At 39.9% G+C, this 24,526-nt stretch overlaps 1 protein-coding gene across 2 annotated transcripts in view; it reads left to right on the top strand.

Moving 5' to 3' along the window:
* CNKSR3 (CNKSR family member 3) overlaps positions 1-24,526 on the top strand; it is a 57,907-nt gene that overhangs the window by 18,090 nt on the left and 15,291 nt on the right. For both annotated transcript variants that reach the window (XM_029962713.1, XM_018078079.1), the window contains exons 2-4: positions 12,675-12,838; positions 20,240-20,442; positions 21,766-21,853. In XM_029962713.1, coding sequence (XP_029818573.1) covers positions 12,675-12,838; positions 20,240-20,442; positions 21,766-21,853 — 455 coding nt within the window. The remainder of the gene's footprint in view (positions 1-12,674; positions 12,839-20,239; positions 20,443-21,765; positions 21,854-24,526) is intronic.

Here is a 24,526-nt window from a genome sequence, read left to right as displayed (position 1 = left end):
GAACATGCTGAAGGACATACCCCTTGGTAAGAAGTGAAATGTTTTTTCACACTTTATACATATTATGTCACATATTATCCAAAATGATGGTAATAACATCTGGGTCCCAGAAGACCAATCTGACCAGCAACCTGGGATACTGAGGTGGCACAGCATAGCCAGTTTTGAACACTCAAGCAGTAAATGCACTTGATGTCTTGAATATTTTGTATCAGGGGAAATGGCAAGTGCAGTGTTATGCAGGAAGGACTGTATTGTTAATGTCAAGTATTGACACTACAGAGACTTTCTTCATCTACATTGTGTGTTGTCCCTTCCAAACAAATATTTAGAGGGTCAAATGGGATTGTTCAGCTAACCTGTGCATGTAGGGCCATGTATTAACATGCTATCTGTGCAACCCTCTGCCCCACACCACACTGTATTCCTCTCTGTCCTCTATGTGTTGTCTTTTGACCAATGTCCCATCAGTCATTAAAGTGCCCTCTTATATTCATGAAGTCCCTGGTGCCAAATACAGTCCTTTGACTGGTTCCTCCTATAGAGCATCTGTGATACATATCCCAAAACCTATGCCCAAACCTGTGCCTTGCAGGCTGTCATTTGATGCCATGGGGTACACGAGTGTGCCAAGGAAGGTGTATGGTTGGCCCACAATATGGAGCTTGTCCAGCCTGCTAATTGCAGTGTTTCTCTGGTGCACTGACATGCCTCCCAGAATATGCTCAGACACAGCCAGAGCACATGATGGGGCCCCCTCTCCACCCGTAGTTTTGCTCTCTTTTGCTTTGTCACCACTTTTGTTGAGGACCTGGAATGTTTTCTGGCGAGGTGCAGGCAGGTTGGACTAGAAGACTTTGCTGTGGTCCCTCTCAGCCTTACCCATTCTGTGATTCTGAGGTGAGTAAGAAGGAGATAAGGGTCAGGAGAGAAAAGTGAAGTGGATAGTGGGAAGAGTGAGACTAAAGAGGTGGTCTTCAGCTATACGTCATGATTTACAGATTGTCCAAATTCCATAATTTCCACAGCTTCCAGAGTTTTTACCTCTGGGGACTGAAACAATTTCATAGTCCTGCTATGGATTAAGCTACATTATGTATTTCACTTGAACAATAAAACAAATTGTTTCCCTTAAAAAAAAAATCTGGTTCTTGTAATCTTGTGAATGACTCCAGAGCTAGCATTGGGACTATTTTATGTTCAGTGCTATTTATACTTCTGAAAGCAAAATGGTAAAGTGTTTTAAAGGCTTGTTTTGAGTAAAAGTTTTCCTGTGAAATGTGTGTGTTAGAATAGTTATATAAAAAAAGAAACCACACGACAAATTCAGCATGGTTGTGTGAGTTGGAAAATTCTGGGAAATGCATTTCCTCTGCGGTTGCATTAGTGTAGGGAAAACATCTGTATCTGTTGGTAGCAGCAATAAGATTTCTTTTGGGCTTCTCTTTGGAGCTATTAATGAATGTGAGGAAATACATGTCTCCAAGTGGGGTCTGCAGCCAAACTAACTGAAACTCTGTGTGGGGTCTCACGAGGTACAAGTCAGGTCTCAGACAGGGGAGCTCTCCTGGCCATAGTTACGCCATTTTCTGCTGTTTATCCCCCATTCCCCTGCGTCTTTCTGCCCTTGTCTTCTGTCTGCAGTAATTCCACAACAGAGATGGCAGACTGGTTTGTGTCCTCCTACATATTTTCGCAATTTACAACCCATTTTACTAACTGAAGCTGCTGCTGAAGTTGAGCTTCTAAAGGTCCTATTGCAGTGGTGGAGGCACAGGGGCATCTGTGTGGCTTGCCTTCTGCTGTAAAGATGTTGATATGAGGTGATTGGAACAAATTTCTTGTGTGGGCTAACTCTACCTCAGTTTTGGGTAAAAAAAGTAAGTTTCCAGTAACCAACTATGCATCTCCTTGTGCCATATGGGATCCAATGAAGTGAATGTTTTGAGGTTATGTTGTCCTCTTACATGTGGCCTGTTTACTAACACAGTGAGTCAGGCTGCTGGATCAACCTGAAGATGAAATGGTGACTGTTCTCCCACCTCAGTTCCTGTTGCCACCTAGCTGCCGAAGAGACAAATGCTGTGGTATGCATTTGGTGGTTTGTTCTGAAGTAGTCATCCCATGTGCTCTGTACTGGAGAGAGCACGTGAAGTGGATGGATTCCCTACAAAGCCTAGCACTGTATGGAGGGAGGGACAAAGGTCTAGTGTGTAGATTCTTCTCAACTGCAACTTTCAGTAGCTGGATACCACTGTGCTTTCATTCCTGCCAAAACCCTGCTGTGCCTAGGCAAAGCTGTTATTTACATTAATGAAACAAACAATTTTTCAGTGAGCAGACCTATCGTGACTCAGAAGTTGCTAATTCCTGTTTGAGTACAATTTAAAATGTATTGACCAGGAGGTCTTAAAGTGTACTTAGTGTAAAGAAAAACGAATACTGGAATCATCTGGTTTTCTCCACTTTTTGGTTTTGATTTTACCACTTGCTTTTATTTCTGCTGGAGAAAGATTTTGTGGTTCTTCGAGCTGTTAGGAAACAACGTGTGAGCATCCAAGAGGAGTGTGGTTTTCAAGGCCAGAGTGGAACAGATTCCCCACGTTGGAACTTTGGTGAAAGTTTCATTGTCAGAATTTTGACACAGTACATGAGGATGATGCATTATGTTGCTAATAGCCTGTAGGATATGTTAATATATCCTGATGGATGTGGAACCATTGTGCACTCATTGCTTGGGTGGAATTAATGAAGCCACTCTACGCTGGTGTACTAAAGTAACTAACTTTTGTTGACGCCCTGTTTAAACATCTTTGGATTAGTCATGTTATCAGTTGCAAGTCACTAAAGAAGAGAATTTTTTAGGGTGTAGGAAGAAGCTGGCAGTGCTTCTAGACCTTTTAAGTCCTGTTGCATCTGTCTCTCAGCACAACCATTTAGTTGTCTTTCTTGCCTCCTATAATGCATATATGTGACTTTAAAGTCACACTGAGTGATTATTACTGTGCTAAAAGCTCTGTATTTGCTGACCCTGTCAGTTATGTCTTCACTACCAAAATGATTTTATTAGGTTGTGACAAACATTAGGCTATGTTCACTGGACATGGTGACTGTCAAAAGAATTTGCATGAATTAGTTCAAGAACGATCTTTATTTTAAAAAAATTATTAAAAAATGTGCATTTTTTTTACTGCCAATGCAGTAGTCTACTACAATATGCTGTGCCAAGCTCTGTGGGTTTAAAATAATTTTTTTGGTGGGATAAGTTGATTGCTAGATTTAATAGTAAAAAATTAGGGCGAGAAAGAATAATAAGATCTGAGTCATGCTTGCTTGCTGAAGCACTACTGTGTCAGTTGAGAGCCATTCTAAACCCATTTAATTACCAGTATTTTAAATGCAACCAACACGTAAATAAGCACACCTTTGCACATATTAGTGTATTGGGCAAAGAGATGTTTTCTTGTTTCAGTTTGGAGTTTATAGTAGTTCTTAAGTGACACTGGAGCAATAAGTGTTGACTAAACAAAAGTGCCTCATTACAGCTACAACATACTGCCATTTTATTTGGTTCATATTTCCTTGCTTATTCAGCACCCAGCAGAGAAACACAAGTTGCACCTTGCCACAAGTAGGATATTGTTTTTACTGTGAAGTCGGGGAGGATGTTGTCAGAAGCGTCCCTGAAGACATCCTGTGGTATTGGCTAGGAAGCTATTTGGGTTTGTCTGCCTGCAGCAGGTGTGTTCTCTATTCTAATAAATGTGTTTGCACGCATTTGCTGAATGTTGACTTTCATCGCATATTCTGTTGAAATTTAAGAGTGCCAGGTCTGTCTGCACAGAACATATGGATATGCTTTACTTCCATCTCATTCATTTAGTTTGCCAAACAAAATCTGTTAAAGCATGGAAAGATTGGTTTTGCAAAGCATAGCTGGTCAATTGAGATGATTCTTAAAAGAGAAAACCAAAGCCTGAGTGTTGCATTGTGTGAAGCTACTTCGTCACGTGGAACTTAATCCTTGATGCAGAGAATGTACACCAAAGCCAGCAGGAAAAAATGATGTGCATCAGTTTTCTTCTTTTTTCGTCCTTAATCTTTTTGCAGTCAGCAGTCTTGTTATGGTGGTAGCTGGGATTAGCAGAGTTATAGCTGAAATTCTACCAGCAAGATATCATGCTGCCAGGTGTTTGAGGCCTTGAATATGAGCCCCTGTTTGTGGTTCCAATTCTTCCTTCTTGGAAACCCATTTTTTCTTCTGATGAGTATTTGGGGTACCACTGTGGAGTCTGGCTGCCTGGGGCTGAGTGGTAATTCCTGAACAAGGGGATGTCTCATGTCTTCCCTCTTTTTCCCAGGTGAGTCAAAATTTCAACCTTAGAAGCCAAATGATACTTAGTAGTCTGAATATTCCCAAGAGGAGTCTGTTGTGTTCTCTCAGGGAAGTGGGTGATACCAGTGAGAGTGATGGCAGCAAAGCCACATGGGATTATGGCCTAGGGAGTGCAGCAGGGCCCCATAGCTTTACACAGATGTCCAGTCCAGTTCTGCTCGTGAAAAACGTGACTGCATTTGTGTTCTGACACCTGCCTAAAAATCGGGAATATAATGAAATAGGTTTTTTTGTTTCCTGGTATACTTTACTTTTCATGTCTAGGGGGAATGCCCTGTACAATTGGACAAGGCTTTCATTTCTTTCTGTTTGGTTCTGGCACAGTGGTCTACTTTTCAGTGTAGTGAAGTGATTTTGACTTACTGTCTTCATGCTTGTGTTTCCTTTATAAGGGGAGATTTTTCTGGTTAAACGTGTATGTTATTATGCTGTGTCCTGATTATTTTTTCCTTTTTTTTTTTTCCTAGATACATGAGATGCCATCACGACTTGCTTTTCTTTATCTTTACATTTTTATTTTGCCTTTAATTTGAAGCCTTAGAGCTATGTCATAATAAGAGCTCTCCTATGGAAAATGGTAGAAATGGGTTTCTCTTCCCCACCCTATTTTTTTCACGAATTCCCAGAAAAAGAGCTATTAAAAAGAAAGAAATTTCAAATTTGAGTTTTAGCTGAAAATTTCAAATTAAATACCATTAACTTTTCAGCTATTACAGAATAGCTTTCATCCCAGTTTATTGTATGCTACTATTCATTTTTGTTAAACGTATTTTTGGAGTTCTGATGCAAGTTCACTCATTATCAGCTGAAGGTACAATTTCTAAGTTAATTTACTCTTACAATTTTTCCATTTGATGTTAATACCTCAAGCTGGATTACTAAACTCATGGGAGCAGCTGTGTGATTCACTGTGATCTATTTTCTAGTATTACTAGAGTCTATTTTTTGTTGTATTTTTTTAACCAGTCTGCAAAAGCTTTGGTTGTGTCTTTGGCTGAAATTGATACCACAGTTCAATATCAGTGTATAGCTTTTTCTTCTTTCCTACTGCCCCTCCAACTCTAATTACTCTATATAGAGTTTTGTATTTTTTTTTTTGAAAATCTTGTGTCACTATTGCAGTAAATAAACAGTAATTACAGTAAAACCGATAGCAGCTTTCACTAGCAAAGAGATAACAGTTTTCTTAAGTCCTAGGATAAGATCTCACCCTTACTGTGAGAGTGATGAGGCACTGGGACAGGCTGCCCAGAGAAGCTGTGGATGCCCCGTTCCAGGAAATGTTCCAGGCCAGCTTGTGGGGCTTCAGGCAGCCTGATTTAGTGGAAGGGATCTGTGCCGATGGCAGTGAGGGGGCAAGGAAGGCTGTGGAAATAGATGACCTCTAAGGTCCCTTCGAACTGAAACCATTTTATGATTCTAAAAGTAACTAAAAGGGAAACTGCCATGTACATTATGGTGCTATGTGTGGCAAAGCTGTAGAAGTTCTTTGTTCTGTGCCAACTAGCTAAGTGTTCTATCCTGAATGTTTGCAATAAGGGGTAAGGTAAGCAGTCTCATAGGAAAGATGATACATTGTGTTTCCTTCTGTAGGCTTCCTCAAGCCTTCAGGCATTTTTATTTGAGTCTTTCAGTGTTAGACATGACTTTGGTGGCACTTTCTTTCATGAACCTGTTCACCTTTCCCTGAACTTGTATGGATGCTGAGCATTCATTACATACTGCTGGGTGAAGAATCACTCCTTTATTGCTTGTTTGGACCTGTTACATGCTCGCTTCATTGGCTCTCCCTAATTCCTGTATTGCAAGAGACAATATACAGTATTCTTTCTGTTTTTTTCTATGCCACTTCTGACTTTATAGGCCTTTATCGTGTCCTTCTCCACAAAATATTTTCTTCTCTTATATGTACCCCATGTCTGCTAAGTTTCCTGAAAATATTTTGTGAGGAAAAATACGAGTAGGTTTTTCTGGTTTTTGTAGGGAGAGGTCTTGCTTTATAAAACTTTTGGAGTATTGGAAGGATTCGGCAAGCTATTTTGACTCTTCCTGATCATACTTCATGATTGTAAAGTGCTAAAGTTTACAGTTGTTCTCAGATTTACTGTCTGGACCATGATAATGAGTACTGCCAGAATGGTCTCAATCAGTGGCTTTGTAGGGAGGACTGATAAAAAGTGTAGCATAACACAAGGCCTGTCAGTCTGAGATTGTATCTACACAGAGCGACTAAAGGTTAAACAGAGTCTTTGTAGCCCTTCTGGTCAGGATAGTTTACAACACAGATTCACCTGCAGTTCTTTTATTACAAGGCAAAGCTTTCAGTTTTGTGTTAAAAAAAAAAAAGCTAAGGGATTTATGGATGGATTTGAATGGAATGAATGGATTTATTTTGAGGCAACGTGAATGCATGTGTATGTAGTCTGTTTTTCCAGGCTAAATATATTAGTTGGAAATACTGAAAATAGAAACATGTTGCAAAAGCCTTTCTGTGCAACTGTCAGTCAGAGGGATTACAGAGGGGACAGTAAAGCACTCATTATCAAGGTTGAAGGCTTCACCATTTCCCTCTGTCCTGCTGTGACCTTAGTGAGAGCTGCCCTTTGCATCCCTGCTGGCAGGCAGAGCCCAGCAATTTGTCTGGTACCATCCCAGTGTGATGCGGGAGACAGATAAGAAACTTCGCTACTATTCTGGCTATTCTAGGCAATGCCTGTCCTCAGCAAAGCTGTACTTAGTGCCTGGTGAGGCAACAGGTTGTGCCTACTTAATTAGGGTGCAGATGCTTAGACAAAAAGGTAGAGGAGTTGCTTACTGCTGACATGAGAACTTACTTTATAAACAATCTGGTTTGTATAGGAGACATTTTTTGATGCTGATAAGAAGCAGCTCTTGCTCTTGAATTCTTTTTTTTTTGACAGTAATTGATACTTCACGTGGTGGCAGTGTTATGAGCATCTGTGAAATTACTCAGGAGTAAAAAAATGGGATGAGGAAGATTTTTTTACCTTTGTACTGGATGATAATGCGAAGTTCTCTTGAAGGCTTTTGTTTGCTTCGCAAGCTTAAGACCTTTGAACTCTCTTCTGGCCCCTAAAAGTGGCTCACACCAATTGATAACTAAACTTTTGTTTTAGAAACTTTTGTACAGATAATTGCTAAGAAGCATGATAGGTAAGAAACAATCAAGCATGTGGATCCTAGAAAGTCAGTTCTTACCTAGGCTCAAATTATTACTGAAATAAGTTTCCACTGACTGCTCTAGAGTTATTTCTTTACCATCCTTTTAAAGAACCTTTGAATTCCTTTGTTAAAGTCATCTCTGGTTCTGTTTGTAATATTGCAGGAGGAGAATGGCATCTATGATGTTACAGTGTAATGACCTTCCCACTGCATTCTATATTAAATAAAGTTATATTTGTTTTCTTCTTGAATTTTTTAATATATTTCCTTTCACCCTGTAGCTGTCCTACTGAGCTACTTCAGCTTTTCAGAGCTGTCTTGCAGACCCTCCTTACTTTCATTTGCCTTCTCAGGGGTTGATTCATCTGCTTATGAAGTAGCTATTTTCTCTTGCTAGTGTTCATTTGCTGCCTTGACTCCCTTCTGCTTTTTCTTGAAAATGATGGGAGGAAGCTATTACAATAACCGTTATAAAATAATGTGGAATATAAATGATAGTATAATGGCACGTACAGTGAGGTGTGTCAAAGATTCTCATAGAACTGATGATCTTTTGAAGCTTGGGAAGGATGGATTGAAGCTGATGTGTGCAAGGAACCTTGGAATACTAAAAGTGGCAACTGAATAGACCCTGGAGACCAGAATAAGAGTGAACTTAGGTGGGAAGGCCAGTTTTAAGGTGATGAGGCAAAAAAGGCTTTGGCAGTCCTACTTAACCAGCTATCCAAGGTCCAAGGGAGCCCCTCAGTGGGATGAGAGCTGTAGTTGAACCTCAGTTTTACACTGAGATGCCAGGTGCTGTCTGTTAGAATTACCCAACATGATCATAATAATAAGGCTTTATTATCTTTGACACTGAGCAATGATTCCTATGATAGTGCTACGTGAAGGAAAAGGTCTTGTACTTATGAGTTCTTCCTCTCTTCAAGTGGCTTGTGCTCCTGCTTCCTCGTGTCAGCTTCTGACATTTTATGAGCTATCCTGAGAATCTGTTCAAGTTCCTGAACAAATAGAAAGTAATCCTGTGCCATTCTAGTTTCCCCTAGTCAGTCTTTCCTCAGTTTCTTGCCCTATCTATCTTCCTTGCTCTCTGCCTCCTCTGCCCCCACCATGTTGGAGTATATAGACTCTGTGTAGACTCTCTGGTATCACAAGAGAAAAGAATGAGGAAGAGTGGGATGGTGGGAGTGAAAAAGAAATGGTGAGTCAGCTGGTTTTTGACCTGTGGCTGTAAGACATTAGTTAACTGTTGCTTTACGGTAGGTAAATTCTTTGGTAGTGTCCAACACAAGTAGAGCAAAAGGTGTGAAACTGCTTAACAAGTCTACTCATAAAACACACTTCTCTAGTTCTTAGGGTGCAAGATATGTCGAATGGCTGACATCTCTCAACAATAGAAATGCTAATTCTCTCTGAATACTAAACTTATAGTTACGGCTTAGGCCCAAACTTCCCCCTTAACTCCCTCAAAGTTGCTCTCAATTCTTACCCAAAATAACTTTCTTAATCTTGGAAACAGACTGAGATTGGTATCAGTACAGATCTGTAAGTGTAAGCTCTCTCCTAATGTTTTTGCATGAATGCAACGTATTGAATGTCTTCTGGGGTGCTTCGCGTGATGGTTATTTTAGACAGAAAAGTCTAGACAGTTCTTAGGATCTATTGGACATCTCTACACTTCCCAAAATTTGGGAGGGGGTTTTGTTCAAGTTGCACTGTGGTTCCTTGGAAGAATTTTCACAGTATGAATAACACTACCTAGACTAATCTCTCTCTCACTCGCTCTGCCTCCCAAAAAAATCACTGCTTACTAGTGTTGTAAAACCTGAGTAACATTCAGCAATTGCTATTTCTGTTTCCACCTTTCCTCATTCTCTAGCAATTACGTAGGTAGCAAGGACCTTCTTTCATGCATGGTTTTGATGTATGTGCAAGAAATAATATAAAGAGTTTGCACATGCAGTTAAACCAAGTGCTTTTTAAACACACTTTGAGCATAAAATGAATAGTTTAGCTTTCAGAAGGGCTTGTCAGTGAGTAAAGGAGATAAATATAGATACCTTTTCCAATGTCAGTCTTAATTGTATTTTTTTTGGAAATAGAGAAAACTACTTTCTTGCTTGAACCTGCTAATATTGCACTGTTGAAAATGATCTGTCATGTAAGAAAGTGTCTAAGTAATGTAGACTTGCTTTTTATAGTCTTTAATTCATCTAAGTTTCTCAAAAATATCCAGACAGTGCTAATGGGCAATACCAAATTTCCATGAGGTTCCAAAGTTCATGAAGAAAATACATGGAAAGAACATAGATGTTTGGAAGAAGGAAAAAATGAGCAATTCATTTAGATTACTAGTGACATTTGAATGCTGACTTTTAAAACTTTATTTAAATATTATTAAAATTTCTTGAACTGGGTTATGAGTCCTTTTTCCTCCCTCCTCCCTTCCCTTTTTGAAGTTTTGTTTGTGTATGGTATTTAAACATTTCATTCATATGATGGAAAATTAAACAATAGGCTATAAGCGTGCTTGCAATCTCAATTAAAATGTTTAATATTTTACCATATGTTCCTTAGTAAACATAATAGCGCTAATGTTAGTAAGCTCATCTTAAACCATCAGTGAACATGAGTTTGTGGGTCTGTCTTCACTTACTGCTTTGCATAGTTTTGGTCACTTAAAAAAATGTCTAGTTGAGCAGCTGTGCCACTGTGTTGGCTGTTTTGAGTCAACATTTGTGCAATTTTGTAATATTTTATATTGCAAAATATAGTCCTATAGTGTCAGTCTTGTTTTTAAGGACTCTTATTTAAAAAAAAAATTTAGAGGTAGCTCTTCAAGTCTTAATAGGCCTTCAGGCATAGGCAAGCATGAATTAAAGAAGTACAGGCAAGCTGAAAGCCATAGCTGTATTTCTGCAGGAGGATACATACATTTCAGTCTCATGTTTTAGCAGAGAATGAGGTTCTAGAAAGTTGAGTCAACACACAAAGGATAGTAGGCATCAAAAAAACTTAAAAAATAAAAACTACACTGAATGCTGAATGAAGTGTTTTATTTTAGGTGTTTGTGTAATTTGTGATGGAAACCATGGGCTTACAAGGGCAAATGATGGGAAACAGTGGTCTGCAAGGCAGCAATAAAAATTAGGAATGCCAAATATGTGAACTGTGTGTAGCCTTGGTTGAGAATTTGTTTTGAAAAAATAAATTGTTAAACAATGAAGGCCAGATATTTTTTATTATTTGTCCTGGGAAAAGAGTTTGTATAGATGGAGGCAGAATTTGGTGCCTGTGGGAAAGAGAACAGTGGACTCAGTTTTCAGAAGTTATGCAGCTTTGCCAAGACAGATGGGAAGAAACAAGAGTGTCCCCAAACAACTGTAGCCCTGGGAGACCCTGCTTATCTTGCATGCGGGTTTTCCCATTCATAATTATACTTAAAAATCAAGCTGTGTGCACTGGTAGCTCTGCATGGCAAAGAGTCAAGCTCACCAAGCCAGATGTTGATTTACTGTGATAATTAAGCTTGCCCAAGACGTGTAAAGAGGCATCTGTCCTTATTAACTTCTGGGTGAGCGTTTGAAAGGCAAGTGATGTACGTTAAGTCAGCCCATGCTTTTTGGAGTCCATCGTCTGCGGGTCTGCTGTGACTAGGCACTGCAAGGTGGCAGTGACTGCTCATGCTGCTGTTATGAAGTGAATATATTTCATGTGGCTCTGAATTCCCCCTGTGATCTGCATCAAATGTTTTTTTGGTGGTAGAGTGTGCTGGGAGTACTTGTTTTCCAGACTGCCACTGCAACTTCATGAGTGGAACTGAGTGCTTCTCTTTTGGCTCTCATTTCTTTGTAGTTCAGGATGCTGTTTGTGTTTCTCATCTGCTGCGTTCGATATCCTGTCCATCTCAGTGGTTTCCTTTTGAACAAGCATAATGGATAAACATCCTTTATACAGCTAAATGTTGTACCTTTTTTTTTTAATGGAATGGTGAAACAATGTAGCTATTGTGGATGATACAAAGTAGATGTCAAATGTGTTATTTGAATTTTTGCTCAAGTCAACTGTTTTCAATGAACATGGTGTATTTCTTTAAAACAGATCTATTTGGGTCTGTTCCTTTTGCTCTAGCCAATATGTTGAAAGGAACAGAGCATCAAGAGCACTGCATCATCTTTAAAGTAACACATCCATCCAGATTTTCCTCCCAGATTGTTGCTACTCACAGGATCTTTAACAACAGAGGAAATGAGCAGAATACCCATGAAAACAGAATTAACACATGAAGTTTAGTTAAATAAGATGAAAACCAGAAACCCTTTCTGTAATCACTGGGGAAAACCTACTGCGGAGAACGGGATTATAGAATCACATTTTAAAGTGGGGATTTGGGGGATGTTGCTGGGACAAAATACTCTAAGCTGTTTTAAAAATACTTCTAGATAGAAAAATGAATTAGATTTCTTGTTTGTACGTGTTGTTGATCCTTAGCAAGGGGAAGGAATGGCTGCTTCAGGGAGCTGCAGGGTCTCATGAATCAAGAGAATAATGAGATTTGAGCCAAACATCATTTTGATTGCTTTGCCTTTGATTTTTTTCATTTTCTTTCTCATCATTTTGTGCTTTTGTTGCTTTGCTTGTTTAACTAGGCTTTGGATAAGATCTTTGTTCTTGCCTTGACTTGGATTTTTTTTTTTTTGGTCACTTGTTATTTTTTGTTGTTGTTGCTTTGGATGCCCTTCAGGTTTTTTGGTTACCCTGGTACCTGACTCTATGTATGTCCTTTGGTCACTTTGCTTGTGCAGACACCAGAGGCATATTCTTAACTGCTGAGTTTGATCCACAAGGAGCAGGAAGGTTGTGCATTGACTTAGGTGACCCAAAGTTCCACATCACTTATACGCTCAGTTTGTATGCCCCTTCTATGCAACACCCTTAGGTGCAGTGCAAGATTCTTTCATAATTTCGCATTGTATATTGTATGAACTTGCGATTTCTGCCTTTTATAGGGTGGTGGGGTTTTTTTTTCTCTCTTTTTGTTTTGTTTGTTTGATTGGTTTTGATGTCCCTTTCTCTCTCTTTTGTGTTTTGGTAGGCCTGGATGATTGCCTGCAGCAATATGTCCATAAATTTGAACGAGAAAAGATTAATGGTGAACAACTCCTACAGATTTCTCACCAGGACCTTGAAGAGTTGGGTATCTCACGGATTGGACATCAGGAACTGGTTCTAGAGGCTGTGGATCTCCTGTGTGCACTGGTTAGTTAAGTGGTGAACTGACATGTAAAGTATTTCTTCCAGTGCTTTTTTGGGTGAATAACCAAGGCAAGACTGATAAAACCAGAATACCTTTGTTCCCTGGTTTCTGTTACAAATCACAATAAAAGGAAGCAGTAAGAGTTTGTTTAATTGTTGCAAGTTTTGTATTAATAGCTGTTTAACTTTTTCCTAATAAGAGGGAACTTTAATTCATTTGGTTGCACTTCCAATGAATGAAGTTGTCCAAGTGGCATTGTTAGGTCTTATGGCTCCTGTTAGTGAACAGAGTGATTAAAATTGCTAGAGTGAGTTTGTCTTAGAAGATAGATGGCATATTGTTGAACAGAAGCCAGAAGTTCCTCACATCAGTTGAAATAGGTTTAGGGCAATTCTGTAGAAAACATATGAAGGGAAGAAAAATTAATTCTTGAAATGAGGGATGTTTTGCTACCTCAGTTACAGTCTAGTTGAACACTCATTGGATTCAGAACTTAAGCTGTTCCTTTGTCTTAGTCCTGATATATCACTGCAGATACTTTTAAAACAAACACTCTGTAGAGGATAAATATATTTTGGATTGTCTCGCTAGTTCAGGCTTTATTTAAAAGCCATAGTTTTGACACAGTCTTGAAGGCATATTTGATGTAATCCTGTCAGTGAGCACCAGAGGTATATATATAATTACATCAAGGAGGAGGGTGGGAAGGCCTACCCAATGATTCCTTGGCCAGCACTGGCTCGTCTTCACTTTGTTAGGCAAGGCTTGCTGCACTGAGCATACTCTTCTTAAAATGGAGGGTCTTTATTACCTGTGTGATATACTTTATTTGCTGCAGAGGTGCCATAAGGATCATTCCTACTCTGTGACCAGGAACAAATTGGATAGCTTGTACTGAAAGAAGTATATTTAATGAGATCTCTTCATACAATCTACTTGTTTTGCAAAGAGTTGCTCTTATATTTGAAAAACATTTTATTTCCTTTACATATTTGATCTGTCAAAAATTAACATGTACTTGAAAATCTAATAGAAGAACATAATTAGGCTGAAATGCAGTTTATGGTGTGGGAAGGGATAGTCTGTTGGGCAAGTGAAGGGGTCCAGTGAGTTAATAAATGTACTGTGGGTTGTATACAGTCCTGACTGAAGTAATCTATGTGGCAGTTCCTGAAGGCACTTTTTTCTTTTAAAAAATTAGAATAAAGTGAACAAAGCTGGACAACTGCCAGAATTTAAAGCTGTGTTTTATCTCCTACAATTTCCTTCTAATTTCCTTTGTAGACAAAAGTTTTGACCTCAGACCCATTTCTGGAAATCCTTTGTGAAATGCAACTCAAGTTAATGCATTAGACAGCTATTGCATATTACAGCCTTAACATCCTTGTTCCCTTTTTCAGAGGTGGAGAAAGAATTCCCATGTTTTAGGTATGCCCTTTGCCATCTTATTGATGTCCCTTCCCTTGAATTTTTGGAATTGTATAAAATCACTGTTGATTTTCTTTCCAAGGGGACGCTAAATTTCTAGTGACAACCAGTTTTTTATTTTGTTCTCTCTTGTTTTTGTGTGTGAATAAAGGTTTCTGGATTCCACCTGTGTTAGTTCTTTGAAAGTGGGAATGTGTGTTATTTAGTGTATGGTGTGAGTACATATCATGATATTTCCGTGACTTCTGGGGTCTTGAAAGTAAAGGAACTATTTTTGGATTTTATCTTTTTTTCTTTTTCTTTTTTGTCCCCCAGCACCCCCACTGTGGTATTAGCTCACACTCTGGAAACGTGGCATTGGCTGAGCCAGTCGGAGGTCACACTTTCAAAAGTTGTTGTTCTTGGCAGAGAAGGGCTGAGAGGGGGGTTTGGTAGTTCCCCAGACCTGGCGTTCTCAAGAAGAATTTCCCTTTTTATCTAGTTTTGCCTTGGCAGTTTTCCAAATGAATTTCCTTCAGATCAGTGCTTTGGTTCCCTCACACCACAAGAACACGTGACTCTAAAGCTACCAGCTTATTTGGAACATCTTTCTCCTGTTGAATTCTTTTCAAGCATTCACCTTACAGACCTCTGTTTCAGCCTCAGTAGATCAGTCACAAAAATATATGAAGTATGAAGGTAGTCCTTTCCTTGAGGAAGGACACCAAATACACCTGTTTTTTTTATTTAGTTTTTATGGGGTTTGAATATTATTTGTCAGTGGTAAGGTGAACATGTGTCTGGAAGTTATGGTGTGAAAGAGAAATTAATTCATCTTTCTCTGCTGCTTTGGTGATGAAACAGTGTTCCCTCATCTCCTCATAGCAGTGGCCATATGCACAACATCCTGAAGAGGTGGCAGGAGAGTGTGGGCTAGGATTAAAAAGTGAAGGTTTCTTCTGAGCACACATTTCTGTTGCTCTCCAGCTGGTTTGACAGAGTTTTCTGAACAGATATTGAAGACATATTTGAGGAATTTAGAGGATGTATCAAAGGATCTGAATTCTCCAGAGGGAGAAAAAACCCATCAACTTGAGTGCCTCTGTCTTTTTGTCAACAGTATTTGCTTGGGGGGGGTCAAGGGATGGAAGAAAGACATTTCTGAGTTGACTCCGAAGTATTTGGGGAAGGGGGGAGCAAACATACATAACTGTGCTTTTCAAACCACAAAAACAGGGAGGGTAATCCAGAAAACAAACTTTTTGGGGCTTAATGCTTGCATTATTTTATATTTGTTAACAGGAAACTATGCAAATATTTTCACTTTTAATGTGTTCTTTGGATTTGATTTTTGAATCTTTACCTACACTATGTGATGTGAGAGTTTCAAAGCAAAAAAGCAGTGGATTTTTCTTGAGGTTAGAATTAAGAGATACTAGCTTTATGCAATTAAAAAAACCCACTAGAAACCTCATAAACAAAAAAGAGCATAGTTCTGCCTTTGATAATTTCACTCATAGTAATGTTCTGCCAGCATATTTGCACTGTAACAAAATATAACATCACGACATAAAACATGCATACATGATGACTTATCCTTGTTAAAGGATATCTGTGCCCTGCCTCATGAGATTTCAATTTTCTAGAGGTTTCAAATTGAGTGCTGTTTATTAGGAGATTTGTTACTCCAAAGGATTCTTTAGGATGCATTTTTGTTAAAAGGACAAGAGCAAGAATGAGTGACTGTGACATTACCTTGCATTAACTCTAGTGTTTATATAGGCATGAAGTGACTTGGATCAGCTTCTGAGCAGGCATTCAGTCTGGTTTTATTCATCTTTTTCCCAGAACAGGCTTTCAGTTGGATCAGCCAGCAGATCCAGCTCATCACATTGTGGGATATGAACATGGCTGTAAAAGGGCAGGAGATGCTGTCCCTGGGCAGTGACAGGGCTCTGTATCAGCCCAAATCAGCTCTGACACAACTGCTGTGCTCCTTTGACTTCAGTTAGCTACATTTTTTATTTACTTTATGCTAGCTGCCTGACCTTGAGCAATTATTTGATCAGATTACTTTTTCTCATTAAATGTGGTGGAACTTAGAGCATGCTCTTGTGTGCATGTGCTCTCTGGTGCACGTGTGGGTGCTGCCTCTCGCTCCAACCCTGCATGTGGCTCCCCAGGTTAATGAGTAATAACCTGGGAATGTTTGACATTGGGTGCTCTTGACTGCTGGCTTCAGCCTGTGTTTTGATTAAAACAACTTTGATGTTTTAAATCAGGAGCGATAGGAAAATGTAACCTGTTTCTTTCGTTCGTGAGCAACATCTAAAACCTTTTAGTTGCTTAAATAATAATTTGCTAACTATTGCAGCCTCAGTCCTGTAGAAGTATTTCAAGAAAAGCCTGCTGAGCTTTGCGCTTTGACTGTGTGTCACTGTGAAGGCTGTTTGGTGTGCTGCCACGATATCAACATTCCTATCTGTACTGAGTCGAGGCTACAGTTCCACGAAAAGTTAAATTAATCCAAATCACCTACTGCCTCCACCACCTCCTGTCCTCTGATTAGTGATCTGTGCTTGCACTCACCTGACCCTGAAGTGAGCTACTTCAGGAAGCTAAACCAGAATAAAGGTAAAAAGGGATTAGATTCCTTTGAGTGGTTTAGATCCCTAGACCAGCCCTCCCAACAGACTGGACACTGCAAGTGAAGAAGCAAAAAAAGAACAGAAATAGTTGGTGATGTGTGAGGTGTTCAAGACAGCGTCAGCTTGGATAGAAGCATTGCTATATGATGAAGAGGCAGAATGCTTTCTGTTTATTAGAGCAGATAAGTGAGGAGACTGCCTTGCCCCTGGAGCAGAGGTGGCTTGGGTTGTGATGATGCATTGTTCTGGGGGAGTTCATCCATCAGGGCTGATCAATAGTTGGATAATTTGGTTTCCTGATACTGAAGAGCTGCACGCTCCCTGTTGTGCTGGATAGGCATAGTGCTTAGTCAGGACCTTTCCTAGAGCACAAGCTGCTGTTTTACATATCTCTGGTGCACTCTGTAGACTCTTTGGGGGAAGTTGTAGAAGAACTTAGAGGGGTGACTGTTAGAGCTTGGCTTTGATGTGCTCTTGATAGTCTGTTGGGTAGACCAGTTGCAATTATGAGCTGCAGCCCCTGCATCTCTAGAGGCAACACTTGGGTTGATGAAGTCTACCTCAAAACTGAGGTAGAGAGATTTATTTAAGACCTACCTCATCTGGAAAAGTTATACCAGACTCAAATGCTGTGTAAATAAGGAATTTGAATAAGAGGTGTGATAAGGAGTATGTGAATGTTTTAGGGCCAAAACCAAAATCTTACCTGGTATATCAACATGTGTCTTCTTAAATGGTGGTGCCGTCTCTAATCTCAAATACCTAGAGATGGTTGGCATAATTCCTGCATCCGAATGACAGAAAGACCTGGAGATAATTATATGAAGACTCAAGTTCTGATCAGAGTTATTACGTGGTTATACCTCTGCACAGAAAAGGTATTTTGTATTTTCTGTCCCTTTAAGGAAGGAGGGGATCAGTGTACTCCAAATCCCTAATTTAAGAGGGGATTTTCTGATGTGTGACTACTTTCTTGTGGTCATAGGAACTTGCCCCACATCCAGGCCTGTTTGTGAAAAAGTATTTCTTCAATGATAGACTAATATGTGATGTTCTGTGAGGAGGAGAAACCTGACTACAAGAAATGCATTAGAAATGATACTCTTGTGGTGTTTTCTTCTTTTGCTGTTGTTGTTAAAATTAAAAGGTGATAAGTTCACACATGACAGTGTGCAAGTACTTTAACGTTGTTCAGTAATACGGATATTTCCCTTTCTGTGATCCTGGAAAATTTAAGGATATCCTTTGCTGTTGCAACAGTGGTATTTTTTTGAATTGGACATATCCTTTCAACCCCTACTCCTGGCTGCACTTTAGGGTACTTCCTTGCCAAGAGCCCTGAGGTGGAGGAGGGAGGCACTTGTGTAACTTACACCCACTAGAATCTTATCCATAGCAGGCATTTTAAAGGTAGCCGTGTAGCTGAAACCTCTCCATACACTGGTGTGTTTCTTTGGGTCAAAGATTCAGTCTCCTCTTTTGTAAATTACTTAAATCTAAAATATTCCAGACTCTTTTATGGATGCTTGACTGTGGAGGGAATGGAGCCTCAAGCCAGCAGTGTGCATTAGCAGCATCCTGCTCTGCATTAATGGTTAACGGGAGAGGGAGGGAAGTGATTATCACCCTGTACTAGTCATTCATTAGTCTGAATATGCCCCCTGCCCTAAGACAGGAAAGATATAGAGAAACCAGAGCAAGCTCAGTGGAGGGCTATCAGGTTGGTCAGGGCTGGAGTACTTGCCCATTAGGAGAGTCTGAGGGACTGGAACTTCTTCAGCCTGGGGAAGAGACAGTTCCAGGGAGGCCCAACAGGAGATCCCCAGCACCTACCATGGTGTGAAACACAGCTGGCAGGATGACAGATCTGGGCTTACATGGCAGGAAGATGAGAGACTTTGGGCAGAAGTTGAAATGAGGTTCAGGCTGGATATAAGGGAACATTTGCTTACTCTCAGGACAGTCAGACGGTCGATCAAGTTGCCCAAAAAGGTTGTACAGTCTTTGTCCTTGGAGGTTTTCAAGATCTGACAGGATGAAATCCTGAACAAGCTGCTCTGAACTCGCAACTGAGCCTGCTGTGAGCAAGAGGTTGGTCTGAAACCTCCAGAGCTACCCTTCAGCCTGCATATTGGGAACCCCTGGAAACTAGGTGTTGAATGGAATTAAAATTTTCTTTAGTTGTTTTATGTTTTTGAGTGGGAAGGGGAAAAGAGTAGATAGTACAGCTGACTAAACTATGGAACTTGGAGGTTGTTTGCAAGAATCTGCAGCAGCAAAAGAACAGAGAAAGGCAGGACTTTTTTTTGTATTTTTGGGTGTTTGTTTTGTTCTGGTAGGAGTGTCTTTTTGCTTTTATGTGTTTTTTTTTTTATTTTTTTTGTTTAGTTTTTTTTCCCTGCCTTTTCTCAAGAAAAGAAAGAATTTTCATTCTAAAAGAGCTAAGCTTTACCTGAGACCTACACAGAAGTTTTACAAGGTGGAATAACACAGAAGCACAGATAAATACATATTGCTACATAATTCATACATTTGCACACTAACAGTGAAAAGAAATTCTTGATTACAAAACTGAGTTGCCTTCAGAAGAGAGAAGCACTTCTGACATGTTTGGAATGAGATGATCAATGCGTTACTTAAAACAATTGGGGTTTAGTCCTATGGAATGTGGCTTAGTTGTATTTGAATTTATAAAGTTGAAGTTACAGGCAAGACTTAGAGAATTTTTTAGGTTTTGTAAATTTTTGTAAAGATGGTGTTGAATGAAAAATGTCTAAAAATGGTTTTAATTAGTATGTGTAGTCTTAATGGAGTCCTCAAACTTGCAAATAATTGCACTGTTGTAGTAAAAAAGCACAGTTCCTGAAAACTTGTGATCCAAATATTTACTTAAGATTTTGATTGCAAAATTACATTTGCTTCCTGTTGATGTTTTTATCTCCTACCAGATTTAACTTATCTTTAGTTGTGAATGAAATGTTAGTTCAGTGTTTATGTACCACAGTATAGAAAACATCTTAAGAAAAAAAGTGTTGACTTTCCTTTAACAAAAATAAAACCAACACAATCCTGTTATTAACAGGTAAATGACATGTGTTAGGACAGTGGGACTTCATTCTGATTGTGTCCTCAAATCTCAATGTCAGAAACTGGGGGTGGTATTGCCAAAAGTATTCTTTAGTGGCTATAGTGTAGAACAAATCTTAGAAGGTGCTTTTGCCAAAAAAAACAGAAGAAAACTGTGTGAATCTTCAGACTTTTCATCCCATACGAGCTTGCAACTTATTGTATAAATAAACAGGAGAACTCAGTGAGGTTATTTATGATGCTTAATAATACTGCTTGCAGAACTATGGCCTTGAAACAGACAACATGAAGAATCTGGTTCTCAAGCTGCGAGCGTCATCCAACAACCTGCAAAATTACATCAGCAGCCGTAGGAAAAGCTCAAATTATGATGGAAATACCTCTCGCAAGCCCCCCAATGAATTCCTTACTTCTGTGGTAGAGCTTATTGGTGCTGCTAAAGCCTTGCTTGCATGGTTGGACAGGTAAGAATAAAATCATTATGTTTTAGTTTGCTACTCTAATGAATTGCTTCTTCTTGTAGGGCAGTTCCTAGATGTCTGGGTGTAAAGATCTCCATCTCAGTCACTCCTTTTTTCATGTTGCCAGAAGGCCTCTAGCGAACAAATTTAATCTGGGGTAATCTACTCTTGCACTTCCACTCTTGCTAAAGTAGCAAAACTATTATATTGCACACAAACTGGTATTTATAAAAGTAGGAGTCTTCCCTTTTAGGTCATTTCTCATGCATGTGACTTCTTCTCTTTTCCCCTTCCACCTTATAAATTACTTGCCATTGGCAAGTCCCTATCTAAAAGAATTTTTAATGTTCTGCTAAAATCATGACCTTAGCTATGTTATTTGAAAACTGAGCAGTGGGAGAGATTCTCCTTATGCTTGTTTTGTTTTCTGGGTTTTTCTTCTTCTTCTTCTTCTTTTTTTTTTTTTTTTTACTTATTTAATTCTTTTTTTGTCTGGAAGGAACCAGAGTTGTTTTGTGGCAGCTATAGCAGGTCAAGTCCTGGCAGGGATGCAATCCATGATAACAGATGAACATAAATTCTCAAACCCCTTGCTAACTTTACTGAGAAGGAGGAGAACTGCACAGGGGCTGACAGCAAGAAGCACTTTTATCCTTCAGTATCCCTGCTCTCAAGCAAGGAATTGGTCTGTGTCCAGACAGTGACGTTAACAACTTGTACCTGTCACCTGGTCCTCTTCTTTCACTATGTTGCTGGCAGCTCACCCTAGATTTTTTTCTGTAAATCACCATCAGGAAAGTTGCTGGCTTGTCCATTTCCAAACCCACTGTTGTTACTTCTCAACCCCTCTTCTAGCTTTTGCAGCTGTTCTGAGGTAGTACTCTACAGGCTGTAAAGCTGCCCTACCTGTAATGATTCTTCTTAAGTCTCACTGTATCTCTGTGTGTAAAATGTGAAAATCCATTTTTCTTCTTTTAGAGAATTTTTTTTTTCTTTGTCCAGTCAGAAAATTAGAGGTCTACTCACTGGCAAAGCCAAGTGTATGATTTTTACAACACAACGTGACTTGAGCTTGCAAGTAGAGAGAACTGTAGTTTGGAAAACTGACCATTTCTTCTGGTTCTGTTTTTTGAACTTGCTTACCACAGGGATAGACATTTTCCAGTTTTGGTGCAGTCAGGAATACTTATGTTGTAAAACTGTATCCTCATACCCATGTGAGTGTCAGAGTTTCAGGGTGTACTCTCATATGCTCTTTGTCACTGATAGGATAGGATTGGAAAAGGCTGGTCCCTTTGATCTAAGGGGAATTTTCTCTTGTTGCAGGACCCCATTTACAGGTATTGCTGACTTTTCATCAATGAAGAACAGAATCATTCAGCTCTGCTTGGATCTCACTACTACTGTTCAGAAGGTCAGCTTATTTCTTTTTGCTTTCCAAAAGGGAGGGGAAGGGGGTGTTTGGGGAAGTAATGTGCTTGCTGTGTGCTGAGTGCTCATGAAAGGCAGATCTGGGAATGAGAGCTTACTTAAACTTCGAAGGTCCATGAAGGTCAGTTTCAGTTGTTTGTTTTTCTGAGTGGTGGGAGTTGTTTGTTGTTCCTACCCCAATTTCATTGCTGGTTATACCTGAAGTGACTGCAGTTTAAAGGCTACTTATATTTCCTTGAGCTTTATGAGAAAGAGGGTTAGTTTTTGAAATAGTTGATCTGCATTTGAAGATCTTCACATTCCAAACAACATGTTCATAAAGAGTTATCAGTGCTAACTCTAAACAAAAATATGGCTCCATTGATTTTTACATCTGTACTCGCAGGCTTCATAGGTCTGGTCCCATAACAGAGTGGTTTAGCCATCAGATGGGAAATGCTGCATGTAATGAAAGGAGTTGCCACCTTTACAATACAAATTGCACTAACCAGGCTGCTTCTGCCAGTACTCCAACACCACAGTATTTTTCAGAACTTTAATTTATCAGCTGTGTGAGGAGTACTTGTACAGATAATAGCTGAAAGGACATGCAGCAATACGTAGCATCTTGGCAAATGACCTTTTTTTGCTCTCTGAATAATACTGCCTGTCTTCAAAGCTGTTCTGAGAGCATACCACTGCTTTGGCCGTGAAGCACTGTGTGCACACTTCAGTTACTGCCAAACTTGCTCATAACCATTACTCCATGGCCATATATTCTTCAAACTCTGAAAGACCATGTCCTGTGACATGTGTGATTCTCTCCCCATGTTGAAGGGATGGTGTCAAAGGACAGAAACATCCTATGAGTTGTCAAGCTATGATGACACCCAATTATGTCAGTTGTATCATTGTCAAAGGATAGTGTCTGGGTACTGTAAATTCTAAGGTGCATAGGTTTGTCCTGCTGCTTGATGCCCTTCTTGCTTGAGCACTGTGTTTGCAAATGCACAAAATCTGTGATTTAAAGCTACAGATTTGCAGATTGTGCAGTAGAACAATAAGTGTTTCTAGCAGCAGATGGTGTTCACCCAAAAGTGCTACAGGAACTGAAATATGAGATTGCTGAATATATTAAACTGCTAAAAATGGTGTCTAATCTTTTGGTTAAGTCAGCCTTTGTTGGCAGAGGAATGGAAGTTGGTGAATACTACACCCTAGCCTTTTAAAAGGCATCAAACTACTTCTCTGCCAATTTGATAGGAGCTATAATAAAGAATGGGATTGGTACAGGCAAGAATAAGCATTAATGGGGGAAGAACCAACACTGTTTTGTACTGGGACACTGCAGATATGTTAGAATGGTCTCAAGGAGTCCACTGATGTGAAAAAGAGAGACACAATCAAAAAATTTTTAGGAGGGCTTTTAGATTTCAAAAGTATTTCTTATTGGAGTATAAACTATAGGAACAAATGGTCAGTTCTAATAGTGGAGAAGAGACCAGGATGGCTCTCATGAAACCAATGGTGCTCTGCATAATCATAAGTGATGTATAATAGTGGGTGAATAATGAAGCAAGGCAGGAATGCAAGGAGATTCTAGTTGACTTTAATGATAGCTATAAAGACTCAAGGACCAGAGCTTACTCCACTTAAAGTTCTGTGGCAAACTTTAAGGTTGAATGAGTAGGAGCAGTAGGACTTTGCAATATTGAGAAACTGAGCTGCAGGATAGGTGACATTTCCTCTTGAGTCATGCAGATGTATTTAACCGAGAAAGGCAGAAGACGGTCCTCCACAAACTTCTCCAACATGACTCCTTCCCACGAGCTGCACTTCTTGGCAAACTGCACCAACCTGGGTCCCTCCCACAGGGTGCAGTCCTTCAGGAACAAACTGCTTCAGGGTGGGTCCCCCATGGGGTCACAAGTTGTGTCAGCAAACCTGCTCCAGCATGGGCTTCCCATGGTGTCACAGCCTCCTTTGGGCATCCACCTGCTCCAGTATGGGGTCTTTCACAGGCTGCAGATGGATCTCTGCTCCACTGCAGACCTCCATGGGCTGCAGGGGGACACCCTGCCTCACCATGGGCTGCAGGGGGACACCCTGCCTCACCATGGGCTGCAGGGGAATCTCTGCACTGGTGCCTGGAGCACCTCCTGCCCCTCCTCCTTCAATGACCTTGGTATTTGGAGAGTTGTTTCTCTCACATATTCTCACCCCTCTCTCCTGCTGCAGTTACACAGGGCTTTTTTCCCCCACTTCTTAAATCTGTTATACCAGAGGTGCTGCCACTATCGCTGATGGGGTCAGCCTTGGCTAGTGACAGGTCCATCTTGGAGGTTGTTGGCACTGGCTTCATGGGGAAGCTTCACAGGGGAAGCTTCTAGTAGCTCCTTTAGAAGCCACACGTGTTGCATCCCTGTTACCAAAATCTTGACATGCAAACCCAATACAAATGTCAAAGGCAAATATCCTGGAATTTAACCTTGTTAAAATGCTTGGGGTTTGGGGGTTTTCTCCTTATAGATCCTATAAATCTTGTTTTGTTATTTATCTGCTGTATTAACTTTTTAATCTGAGCACAATATTATTCCGCAGTTCAGCTCTTCTTGCAGAAAACAGTGATAATTTCTGTGGTTTCTTACATGAACTTGTTTCAGTTCAAAGACTTTTG

Source organism: Manacus vitellinus, unplaced genomic scaffold, assembly GCF_001715985.3.
Source record: "Manacus vitellinus isolate BGI_N305 unplaced genomic scaffold, ASM171598v3 scaffold_4_pilon, whole genome shotgun sequence".
NCBI classification, from domain to species: domain Eukaryota; kingdom Metazoa; phylum Chordata; class Aves; order Passeriformes; family Pipridae; genus Manacus; species Manacus vitellinus.
Note: the sequence above shows the minus strand (reverse complement) of the source record. Positions and strands in the feature narration are given on the sequence as shown.